The sequence below is a fragment of the Belonocnema kinseyi genome, chromosome 6 (genome assembly GCF_010883055.1).
Source record: "Belonocnema kinseyi isolate 2016_QV_RU_SX_M_011 chromosome 6, B_treatae_v1, whole genome shotgun sequence".
NCBI lineage: Eukaryota > Metazoa > Arthropoda > Insecta > Hymenoptera > Cynipidae > Belonocnema > Belonocnema kinseyi.
The window spans coordinates 89,961,137-89,973,703 of NC_046662.1; the positions used below are offsets into that span (position 1 = coordinate 89,961,137).

Consider the following 12,567-nt stretch of genomic DNA (forward strand, 5'->3'; position numbering starts at 1 on the left):
TAGATAGATAGATAGATAGATAGATAGATAGATAGATAGATAGATAGATAGATAGATAGATAGATAGATAGATAGATAGATAGATAGATAGATAGATAGTTGTAATCACGTCTCACGACCATAAGATATGTGGTGATACAGTCTGCAATGGACTCAATAGGACGATCCGGCAAAAGTACCTTGTGTGCGTATTTATTTTTATTTTGACTAAACCATTACTCATCTCACTTTTCGACAAACATCTTTAATTTATATTAGCGATTTATCTATTTTAATCTTCTATTTTTTCTGCAAAAAAACTATCAAATAATATTGACACAATGTTCAAAAAAATCATGTTGGTTTAAATTTACGTCAAGAAAATTGCTCACAAGCGTGATAAAATTAATTCGTTCAATTGGCTCTGCTTTTGCTTATTAGTCCTGGAAAAATGTTCAAAGAAAACTGACCGTTTTAGTTTCATATCATTCCGCTTCATGATTTTATCGTGTGATTGGATCGCAAAGTAATTTTAATAAATAGTAAAAGCTGCATTTCCTCTCGCAAACAAAGGAAATCCAATACAATATCCTTAATGCATAAAACTAGCTCCGCTTTCTATTTTTATTAGTATTCTGAGAAAAAGAAATTGACTTTCTTTTGCCTTCGCTCCATTTCCATTATCCAATAAAAACTGACAATAAATAACAAGGAAAATAAGGATGTAAAAAATAATTAGTGAGAAATAGTCAAGACGATAGAGTATAAAAAATATTATTGAAAGATGAAGAACAATGCACAAAAACAGTGATTTAGAAACTATTTTAACAGCACAGCAATTCAGATTTCCCCCGCAAAATAATTTTTTTTAAACATTAATCTCGCACATCTTCAGAATGTCTATTTCCTAAATTCGTTGTCAAGGACATTTTTTTGGTTTCATGATGCCTTCACATCGGATTGGTTTTCATTAACAATTTTCAATTACGGACTTATTTTTGTTTTGAAGAAATGAGGCTCTCACAGTAATAAATAATTTGAAAGGCGGAATCCTGCAAATAACAAGCTTAGATAAGTTATTATAATGAGGAATAAAAGAGAAAATTGCTTTTCTTTCTTGTTTTAAAGAAGTAGAAGTAAAAACTGAAAGTATTGCAGTGCAATTTATTATGGGTCGATATAGAACTCGTTTTATTGTACTTAGAAAAGGTGGAATGTCTGCACCTCAAGAGACCAGACCCTACAATTCAATTGAAGCGATCAAGTAGATCGGTTCAATCGAACCGCACCCGTATTATCCCACATTTATAGGGTAAAAGCAATCACCTCTGAAGAATGTGACAATGGAAAAGGTTCAATGAATTGAACATTTATCGGGCTTTCTTATTTTTCGTACTTCGTTATTTTAAACATATATGGGCAATTTTCAGAACCTCTAGATTTGCTGTGCTAGTTGTTTATTAGTGTTTGGTGACAGGGCTAGGACTAAATGACTGGAATATTTGTTGGGCTGTGACAAAAACCACATCGGACAATAGTTTTTGCGTATAAACTGATAATACAGGCGGTAAATTCATTTCTGATATATGTGGAATGCCAGAAATTTTTATTAGGATACCTTCTCTTCAGAAGTTGCTTAGAATTTGTGGGATATCCATGAGATATTCGGTTTGTGTCCCGAATTATTCCATGGAATATCCTACCAAGCGGAAGTTGTAATATCTATAGGATATCTGTAGGTAATCCTGGGATAACGTTTTTTCACGAAATCGTAATAAAATAGGGCCCTCATATGTTTTTTTGTACATTCAAATGTCTTATGTGCAAGATGTCTCTAGAATTTGTCATCATAAAATTATTTCACGTGAGACGTTTGAATATTTCCAAGACGTATCGAAAATGCCCCATGATGACATAAGGATATGTTGTTAATTTGAAATTTCTGCTTTCTAGAGTATATTGTGAATATTCTGACAATATATCTGCACTTTTCATGATATCTTAGAGATTTTAATGAGACTTGCCTTGAAAATCGTTTGGCTGTGAGAAGATATTCCAATAAAATCCAATGTAATCCAATATGATTATTATTTTCATTCAATTGTAATACATTTTTAGTAAAAATGTAGTAACAATTTTTACCAAGTAAGAATTTTTTCGACCTTCTCATATTGATATTTTTGAAATTATTATCATTAAGTGAGAAAAAGTATTTGAATATTTTACGGATTTCTACTAAAAATGTCTGTCATCCCGTTACTTCTACTTTTAATTGCTATCCAAAGCCGGGTTTTTAACTATTTGCAATTTTAATCTTAAAATTCTCGGTATATTTTCTCGGAATTGGCTAACCTTTTTACATTAATCATTATTTATAATTATTAAGATACTTAATATCTGAGAGCGTGTTTTTATTTTTTATTTTAACTGAAAACTGAATTTTTTATCGCAATCCTCAGCCTAGCTTACTCGAATTTTAGGTCAATGTCACTTTCAGATTATTATCTTCCATATCCATTTTCTTAAGCCTGGATAACTTTTTTGATCGAAATTTTTCTATTCAAATTTAAAGACACTTCAACTAAGGGGTGGACTGTTGTTTTATTTTCAAACAGTGATTTAAATTTCACTGAATATTTTTTCGCTTCCCTGGACAATTCTCATTTTGTGGATTATTTAGTTGAAGGTTAATACAGTAAAATGAATTAACCCATGTTTTGTCAAAAATGATATTATTTCTAACTCGTTTTTTCACTCACGCCAAAAACCCCCAAAAACCCCAAAAAATATTTATTAATTTCACCGGAACCAAAATTTGATGTTTTTCGTAAATTTTGAATCGTTGGTTCCGAAAAAAATATTTCTACTTCGTTAGGTCTATGAGAAAATTGAGGGCAAATGCGTTGTGGCCATTGTTTTAAAGAACATAGGAAACGAAATTAACGTTCGAAAGACATCTAATAGGGTCTAAAGTAAGGAAAGGCTAGTTTACTTTTTTTTACCAAAATTCCTTCTCCCTAATTTATAAACTAATATTAGTCTAGAAACTGAGTTGAGTTTTTGATTAAACTAAGAAATAGTTTTTATTTACACTCTAAAATAGTAAACACGTGCAACCCAGTCTTAACATAAAAGACATCTCGTGCTTTTATTTTACTTTTTTTAATCGAAGTCTTTTTGTCTTTATTAAGCCACTAGTAATCTAGAAATAAAATACTCAGTTCATACATTAAATACGAAATTAGATTTTATAGAAAGTTTTTGTCCCTCCTGAGAATCGGCCAAATTTAGGTTGATTCCTTTTGCGGTACCACCCTTTAGTTCGGTACTGCCACCCTTCATTTCTTAATGTGTCAAGTCTTGAATAATTAAAATAAGTGCACTAATTGTGTTGAATCTCACTCAGAAAATTTCCAGGAGTTTATTTGTGCTTGAATCATGTCAGGTTGTCTAACCAGTTTAGACTTGCACTACTGAATTTCAGCTATTGAATTCTATCTAATTTGAGGCATACAAGAGAATCTGTTCCGAATAGTAAACGGCCGGTTGGTCAAAATCGGGTTTATCTGCTGCCCGAACGTATTGCACGCATGTCTATGCACGTGCATTTTCAATATGCAAATAAAGCTTCTTCGAAAGTCAGTTCAGTTTAATTGCTATTAATTGGATATCCTTTAATTACGGTTACATGTAATTACATGCATGTGTCATATTGAATTCGATTTAATTGGTTACTTTCTTAATTGAGACTTGTAGTTCTAATATATTCTTCATTGTACTCCTTTTTTTATTTATTTATTTTGTTTTCATCTTAATTTTTTCAAGTTTCTAGCATGGATATCCAAAATTAATTAATAGTAATAGAGTTAAAAAATGTCTTTGTTTTTCTCAATATATTTTTATGTTCTGAATACTCTCCCGTGTAGGAATCCAATCAGAGATCCGGCCAGGTGCCGGTCAGATAGCCCCTGTTTAAGCCGGGAGCTGATCGGGGAATCCGGCCGAGATCCGGCTAAAAACGTCACGGTAAACTGGTCGGATCCCAGCTTCAATACCGGCCGGGAACCGGTCGGGTAATCCGGCCAGAAGGCGGTTAAAACATGTTTCTTCAGGCGAGAAATTGGTAACTTGTTTTGTCTTTTAAGACTCACCGTAAAGATTACGGTGAATTTTAAAAGTCAAATCAAGTGAACCAATTCTGGCAAGAAAATTGGAGTAGAATTTAAATCCCTGATGAAAGAATCTCGTAGCAATTTGGAAACCACGTGGTGATTTAAGATTATATATAGCGCAGTAGGAGCTATATATGGCGGTAAATCTGAAAGTGGACAGGCTAAACATTGTCTGAAAATATTGAAGTTTATAAAAATTATAACATTTCTGTTATTGCACATAGCAGAATCGATAACAGTTTAATTTAAAAAGTTAAATCATTCGAAAACATTTAATGTTGTTTTTTTATAATTTAAAAAAGCTCATTTCTGCTTCACTGATCTAATAAATCTATAAATTATAATGTTCAAATAATAATTCATTTAGCGTCCATAATTACGTCCCCGGACTACGTGATTTGAGAAAAATGTATCCCGGCCGGCTCCCGCGCGGTTTCTGTCCACGAAACCCAGCCAGGGGTAACCGGCCGGGATCCGACCAGAAACCTTGTTGTATTAGGGCCAATCGGGGAAATTTCTACTCGGGCTAATGAGTATTTTAATGTAAATAAAAAGTAATTCATGAAAAATAAAAAGATCTAAAAACGCAACGTGACAAAAATAAATTATAAGGAATAAGGTGGGCTTTCTATATGCCTCACAGTGGGTCAAGAAAAAGTTACATGAAAATTAACTAAATTCCAAAGAGATTTATGCGAGCTGAATTTTTATTTTTAATTCATCCCATTTTTTGCAACTGCTTGCATTTTTTTAAATAGTAATGAAATCAGTAAAAACACTCTTTACAATTAATCTCCAGGAAGTAACAACATTTAAAGACTTTTTCTTTTTGATATTCACTAATTAATTAGTGAAAGTGCTACTTTAAATTAAAAACATTTAGCGTCTTTATTTATTGTTCAAGATATTAGCAAAAAACAACGCTCAGTTACTACTTGCTTTAAATTCGAAGTAATTGGTTCTTTTATCAATAAGTTAAATAGACAAATGCATATCTGATCTATTTTACGCTCTAAATACCTCGTCCCTTTAAAAAAATTGATCAAAAATGTATTGGCTATTAATAATATTCATCATTTTTCAACATATAATATCAATTTTTAATTCTTTGAATAGATTTAATAAATAAATACAGATTTTTGTCGATCTTCAACCAAAATGTGTTATAAATGAAGTCACAACTTGACCGCTTTCGTGTTTTTTTATGGAATCGAATGCTTATGACTCAGAAAGGACCGTACTGATAACGAGACTTTTCCAGGCGACAAAATTTGTTGTTTATTTAAATAACATGATAGGAAAACATAAATACATAGTAAAGATTGAAAGACGACTACATGTAGAAGCACAGTCACTGAATCTTGAGCCACCGGAAACAGAAGAATTAAATGGTCTTCTTTATAAAACTTATTTGATTAAATAAGAAATTATGTCACCTTACAAAGTCTCCTGATAAATAAGGTCCATTCTGAGTCGTTAGCATTCGATTTCGTAAAAAAAAAAACTGCATCAAATTTTTAGAAAGTAGTGAAGTTGTGAACTTGATTATAAAATTGTTTATGAAATAAAAAACTATTATTTTTTGAAAATGTATGAAAATAAGTTGAAAAATGGCATGAAAATTTATTTTTTAATCGAATTTATTAAAAAAATTAACAATTGCTATTAGATATTAACAAATAGTACAAATTATTTATTTTTGTTTCATTTTCGATAAATTTTGTTGAAGGAGCGAATTGTTTAAAGCCAGAAATGGGCAAGAAATTTAATTCTTTTATTAAATTTGCATATGATATTAACAATTACTTTGAATTAAAGAAAATGATAATTTTTTTTACGTATATCTCGAACCAAATATTTAAAAGTAAAGTCTCTAAGTACTTTTAATATAACTTTGTTACTAAATAAAAGATAAATGAGACAAAATCAAAAATCGTCACTCATATTAAAATTTGTCTAACTTTCAAATTAAAAAATTGAAAAATCTGCCTGAAATTAAAATTATTAAAAATTTTTATTAAAATTAATTTCTGTCTGAAATTAAAATTATTAAAATTGATCAATAAGCTTCGAAATTAGACGAGAAATTATAACTGAATCAGAGAGAAAAATATAAATAACTATACGATATTAAAAAATATCATACTTTTAACCAAAATTGGGATTATTTTTTGTTAATCTGCGTTCTAATTTTTCTAATTAAAATACTTATAACATTTCCAATTTTTTGCAAATAGGTGAGATATGTATAATCTTATAGTGAGAAATAATTCTGTGACTAATCATAGACTGCCTGCGTGATTTCATATGAATCTGGTCAACAGAATCAATGTACAACTTAGGAAAATCCCAAAAACATGATTCGACTGTAGTCTGAAAATTCCGAATCATAATTTAATCTATGATCCACAGCGATAAATATATTTGAGCAAAGTCGGATGCATATCGTCTGTAACTTGACACACTATGAGAGCCTCGATCGCTGTTTTTAATACTCTAAACACCATGTTATAAGCCTGCAGCCCCCCTGAAATTTGAGCGTTATATAGCCCATACCGACATGTGTCGTAAATAGTTCCACAAACGGCCACTGAATAACGCACAATGTTTTGACAAGCCGTATTGTTGGGAAAAATAATTAAACCAGATGACATTCTAGCTCGGACCGAACCACGTTAAAAATTTCGAGTTAAACGCGGTTACCAATCACAACCTGAGCGGATGACTGCCACGTCAGTCGTATCTTTTCACGATTCACTTTTCAGGCGACCCTGCAGTCTCATAAAATGTTGATTTCGAATTAAATATTGTACATCACGCGCAATACTCCACACGTCCCTCACGTGGAGCTCAATGTTCGCAGGGTGGCTTGCAAAAGCATGGTCGGTCAGGTTTTTACAACTAGACATGAAAACATCGCTCTTCGTGTAAGGACGTTTCTAATACGTGAGTTATTGCTGACATAAAGTGGGCTCTATACTGTATTAGAATTAAATTCTTAATAATAATTTGTACACGAGTCTTTTATATTATTATAAAATATACAGTCCTATTATATATACTTTTTTCGTATGTTGTGTCGTTTTAGAAAAAAATCTCCATTTTCGTTTTTCAGACAAAAACATGTTCTCTCCAAGGCGCGGGCAGATTATCGAAATTTAGACACTATTTTGAAGATGCAGCTCCTTATTAGAACCTGCTTTAACGCTATTCCTACTTACAGCCCCTGCTTCAAACTGTAACTCCTTGAGAATGAAACATTAAAACCTACTTTGAAGCTGTAACACCTCTCTGAAGCTACTTTGAATCTTTAGAACCTACATTTTTATAACTCAAGACCCTACTTTGACGTTGTTTAACCTCCCCTTCAATACTGACCCTACATTGATTCTTTTGAGCTTACAATGTTCGAACTTCATGAAAATAAAGTAAAAATTATTGTTTACCCAGGTTAATTGAACTTATATTGGTCATCTTTATGAATGAATGCATACTCTATTAACAAAAATATTTAATTCAAGATTCAAACTACTTGTCATTAATGATTTATATATTTAAAACAATGCTTCTTTGTCATGCTTCATCACAGACAAATATTTTCTCTCAACTGAAAATGCTGAAAATTTGTATGAGAATGATATTCATCATGGAAAATTACTAAATATTGTCGATTAATAAGTCATTATAAACATTTTTATCAATAGCACAGGACAACATGGTCTTGTTGTTGGAAAGTTGAGGGTTATTTCCGAAGTAATTTTTTACGTAGAATCCGAATTCGGGATCAGAATTGTCCCATAACGTCAGGAATTTAAAATATTTGAGGTTATGTACCCAAAAAATGGCGTTTTTTGCTATATTTGAGGTTACGTACAGAAGACAAAACATTTTTTGGGATTTTTTCTTTAGTTGTATCATATAGTACTGCCCTTTCTCTTTAATGTGAGAGTCGCAGAGTTCAATTACCATTTTCCTTTACCAAGTGCCGCCAATTTGAAATTAAGAGATATGTCCTATTATGTCTTGAGCATTTGCATTAAATACTTTGAGGCAGACATTTTCTGCTGGGTGTTTTCTCTTAAAAATTTGTACTTGGGGGTGTTCGGGGTTGTTGAAATCCCAAAAGATTTTGGGTCTTCTGTACATAACCTCAAGAGTAGCTAAAAACGCGAAAAATTCCAATATCTTCAGATTCTCAAAATCACGAAAGATAAATTTTCCTAAAAAAGCAACATGTAACACGTTTCTTTAGCTCATGCTGAATTATACATAAAAAACTCGCTATAATTTTGGAACCAATCGGAAATCATTTTCAACAGAAGATATTGTTCAACCAAAAAAACATTTTTCAGGTGCAATGTTGGTGTGTGAGGGTAAATTCTGCAGCGTGGTAAAATTCAATCAGAAAAAAATGAGAAAATGAACCGGACTTGTCTTTATTATTATGGTTTTTTACGAAATAAGTAATCTTTAACTTTTTTTTGTATTTTATAATATCTCATTCAAAACTTTTTCCCACGTATTTTATGATCTAAACGTTCCGCGTCTTTCTGGTTAAAATTCTAATTCTAAAACTATATTTTCGAGTTTCTGCAAAACTTTCTTGTCCACTGTAAGAACTAAAGGAAAGCGTGGAACTTTTTAAAGACGTTTTACGAAAAAAAATCAGTTTAGTTTTCTGAACTTTTATGAAGTTGCTAAAGTTTCTGAGAAAATTTAATTTCCTCACCGCTCTTTTTGTAAAAGGTCACCTCCAGCTTGAGTTCGGTTTTGCTCTCGAGGCTTTTGTCGATCATTGCCTTTTCTTCTTCTTTCGTTTCCGGACCATATAGAAATTTGCAAGCGCAACCTTTTTGCATGATTTGCGCTCGCGCAAATCCTGTCAGCTCACAGAATCCATCGGAGCAGTAGACGATCGGATAAATCGTCGGCACCTGCGCATTTCCCAACACAAAGTTGCTGTCTGTAACATAAAATATATTTTATTAGATTAAAATTTTTTAAAATAAAAATACCTTAAATAGTTTTTTCAGATCATCTAATATGTAAAATAAAGTGGCCTAACACATTAAAAAAATGTTCAAAATGATACCGAAATAAAGAGCATTTTGATCGGCCGGAATGAATGATCGACTTTTGAGATCATAATTATCTGATTCGGGATCATGTATGAAGTCAAACAAATATGTCGCCGGTGATTAGGAGAATGAACCTGTAAATTATATGGCTGTGAAAAAACACTTCTTATCATAACGCCATGAAAAAGAACTCATTTCTATAAAATGTGATGAACAAAAATATATGTTTTGTGAAAACGCCGTGAAAAAAATCTTATTCATGAAAATACCCTGATAAGTAACTTATTAAGAAGGCATCGTCAAAAAATACTTATGAAAACGCTCAGGAAGCAAATATTTTCACATCGTTTCTTCAAGTAAATAATTACTTTTTCCTATTGTTACAATTATAATGGGTTATTATTTTATTAATAATGAAATATGTTATATAATTTAACATCAAATGCTTGTATTTTTTAGATTAACCCTTTGTTGCACGTATTTTTCTGTTCAGTTAATTTACATGAAAATTCTTACTCGGGCGTTTTTGGGATTGCTGATTGCGAATATGAAGTTAGAATTCCGAAAATTTCAGTTCCAGATGGCGGATGCAAAATGGCTATTTCGAAATTTCGAAAAAAGAGATAGATGAGGCTGAAAATCTCTACTTGCGGGTTTTGGGGTCGCTGATTACGAATCTGAAATAAGAAGTTCGAAATTTTTAGTTTAAGAGGGCGGATTGAGGATAGCGATTTCAACATTTTAAATAAAGGTATATATGAGCTTGAAACTTTTTACTCGGGGTATTTTGGGATCGCTGATTACGAATTTGAAGTCAGAATTTGGAAATATTCATATTCACAATAGCAGATTTAAGATGGCGGTTTCAAAATTTTGAAAAAAAAATATATATATATATATGAGCTTCAAAATCTATACTCAGGGGTTTTTGGGATCGCTGACTACGATCGCTGACCTACGATTAGATTCTCGTAATTTTTCAAAATAGATCTCATATGGCAACACTGACACATAAATTGTGGTTGGAATGTTGATGAAATTGTTTAAATTGACTCTTACTTAGCGTAATCTATAAATTCCATAAATGCTTACATTATTGAAATCAAAGTATTTAAAATCCCAACTACGATTTCGAAAATTTACCTATCAATATAAACTAAATTTGATTAAATAATTTTAATTTTAATTTAGTAACTTGAAATTCGTAATCAGAGACCATGCAAACCCCGTTATAACAATTTTGAAAAGAATCGAACGTTTATTTAGCATACTCGTCGGCCATATTGGATCCGCCATTTTGTTTTTGAAATTTCTGATATCGAATTCGTAATGAGCAACCTTAAAAAGCCCGTTAAACCAGTTTTGAAAAGAATCGAAAGCTTATTAGGCATACTCGTCCGCCATATTGGATCCGCCATTTTGTTTTTGGAATTTTTGATATTGAATTCGTAATCAGAGATCATGAAAACCCCGTTATCCCAATTTTGAAAAGAATCGAAAGTTTATTAAGCATACTCGTCCGCCATATTGGATCCGCTATTCAGTTTTCGGAATTTTTGACATCGGATTCATAATCAGCGACCTTAAAAACCAGTGAGTAATTGAATTGGGCCAATTTTATAAATATTTTCTAATTTTGGCCACCTTTTTCCGATTTTTGACTACTGTGTGGCAGCGTAAAACACAAGATTTTAACTTCATATTTATTTATAGTTTTCTGAATAGTCCACCAATAATACTTTTTTTATGGCAAAATGATTATTATAATTTTTTTCTTGGAAACAAAAAGTTTAATTAAAAGTTTTAACGAGTACGGTCTTTTTTCACGGCTTTTTCAAAAATAGGATTTCTTTACGGTTTTTTATAAGCAAGGTTTCTTCCCAGTGGGCACAAAATTTGGCGACGTCTTTACGACATCGTTACGACATCTTTACGACAACTTTACAAAATCCTATTTCTATGTCGTTTCACTGTCTTTACGATGTCATAAAGACATCGTCAGATCATGCGACTTATTTACGATATCGTAAAGACACCTTAAAGGCATGGACATAGGATGCCGTAAAGTTATCTTAAAGATGTCGTGACGATTGCGTAAAGACGTCGCCAAACTTTGTGGCTACTGGGTTTTCACGGCACTTATAGGAATAAGGTTTTTTTCTCAGCAATTACCAAAAAATATATTGTTACGTAGCATTTTACTGAGAAGTGTTCTTCTTCACGGTGTTTTAAAAAAATGTTTTTTTTCGAAGGGACCTCATAAAAAATTTATTTTCCACAGCGTCTTTGAAAAAGGTTTTTCTTCATAGCTTTATTTTGCAGGTTTTTTCATAAGCACCGACGGTGTCTGACGTTCTCAGAGAACCTAACCTCATATGCAAGCTTTCTATGTTTTCTGATCGTCCAGTGTACAGTATATGTCCGATAACTTTCCAACTTCGGGGCTGTAGGGGCGGAAAATTCCAAGAATTGCGCACTTATCGGATGCCTCCTCTAGCAGTCTAGCAGCACGATATTAAGAGCGCGCATGCGTAAACGATGGGCGCAAATCATTAACAAAATAGCACACGTAGTGGGAGAATCACAATTACTGTGCATGCCGTACGTGTGATGACGTTTTAAGGGAAGTGTACACTTATCGGACGGCAAGTTATCGGACTTCTACTGTAATTGAAAAGTAAAATAATCAACGAAATCTGACATTAGAAATTATCATTAGAAATATCAACACCAAAAATTGGCGGCCATTTTATTTGGTCTGTTAAATGAACCAAAAATAAGATCAAATTGACCCAATTGGACAGATCATTATGATCTTGAGAGTCAAATGATCATTGGAGCAAAATGCTCTGCAACAAAATTGATCCTTTTTTTTACTGAAAACATAATATGATTATTATTACACCATTAAGACATTTCCCTTTAGGGGTAGGCGTGACTCACTCGGTAGGGAAAAGGAGTAGTGTGTGGAAGGGATAGAGATTTTTCAGATTGATCCAGAATTCTCGTGCTATTTAAGTAAATAACACGTTCGTTCAGCAAAACTGCTCCGACCCAGGTTGCTGATCAATCTCTCTAGCAATCACCCCAAGCGAAGAACCTCACGAAGTCGTTATGTAAGGTTCCCCACTTGGGTCCATTAGTGGCCAAGGTCTTTTGTTTCAGGCGTCATTCACTCTACTGACACTCTTTTTATTAACTATTTGCTAACTAGGGTCTCATTCACACATTCCAAGCATTCTTTCCGCGGTCTATCTCTGGGCACGCTGCCATTTACTTTACCTTGATACACTTGTTTCGTTAGTCGTTCATTTGGCATTCTCTCAACATGTCCGAAC

At 32.4% G+C, this 12,567-nt stretch overlaps 1 protein-coding gene across 1 annotated transcript in view; it reads right to left on the reverse strand.

Moving 5' to 3' along the window:
- The window catches only part of LOC117174693 (potassium voltage-gated channel subfamily H member 8), a 288,810-nt gene that overhangs the window by 128,327 nt on the left and 147,916 nt on the right, over window positions 1-12,567 (reverse strand). The window contains exon 3 of the mRNA XM_033363998.1: window positions 8,881-9,114. Within this exon, the coding sequence (XP_033219889.1) occupies window positions 8,881-9,114 (234 nt within the window). The remainder of the gene's footprint in view (window positions 1-8,880; window positions 9,115-12,567) is intronic.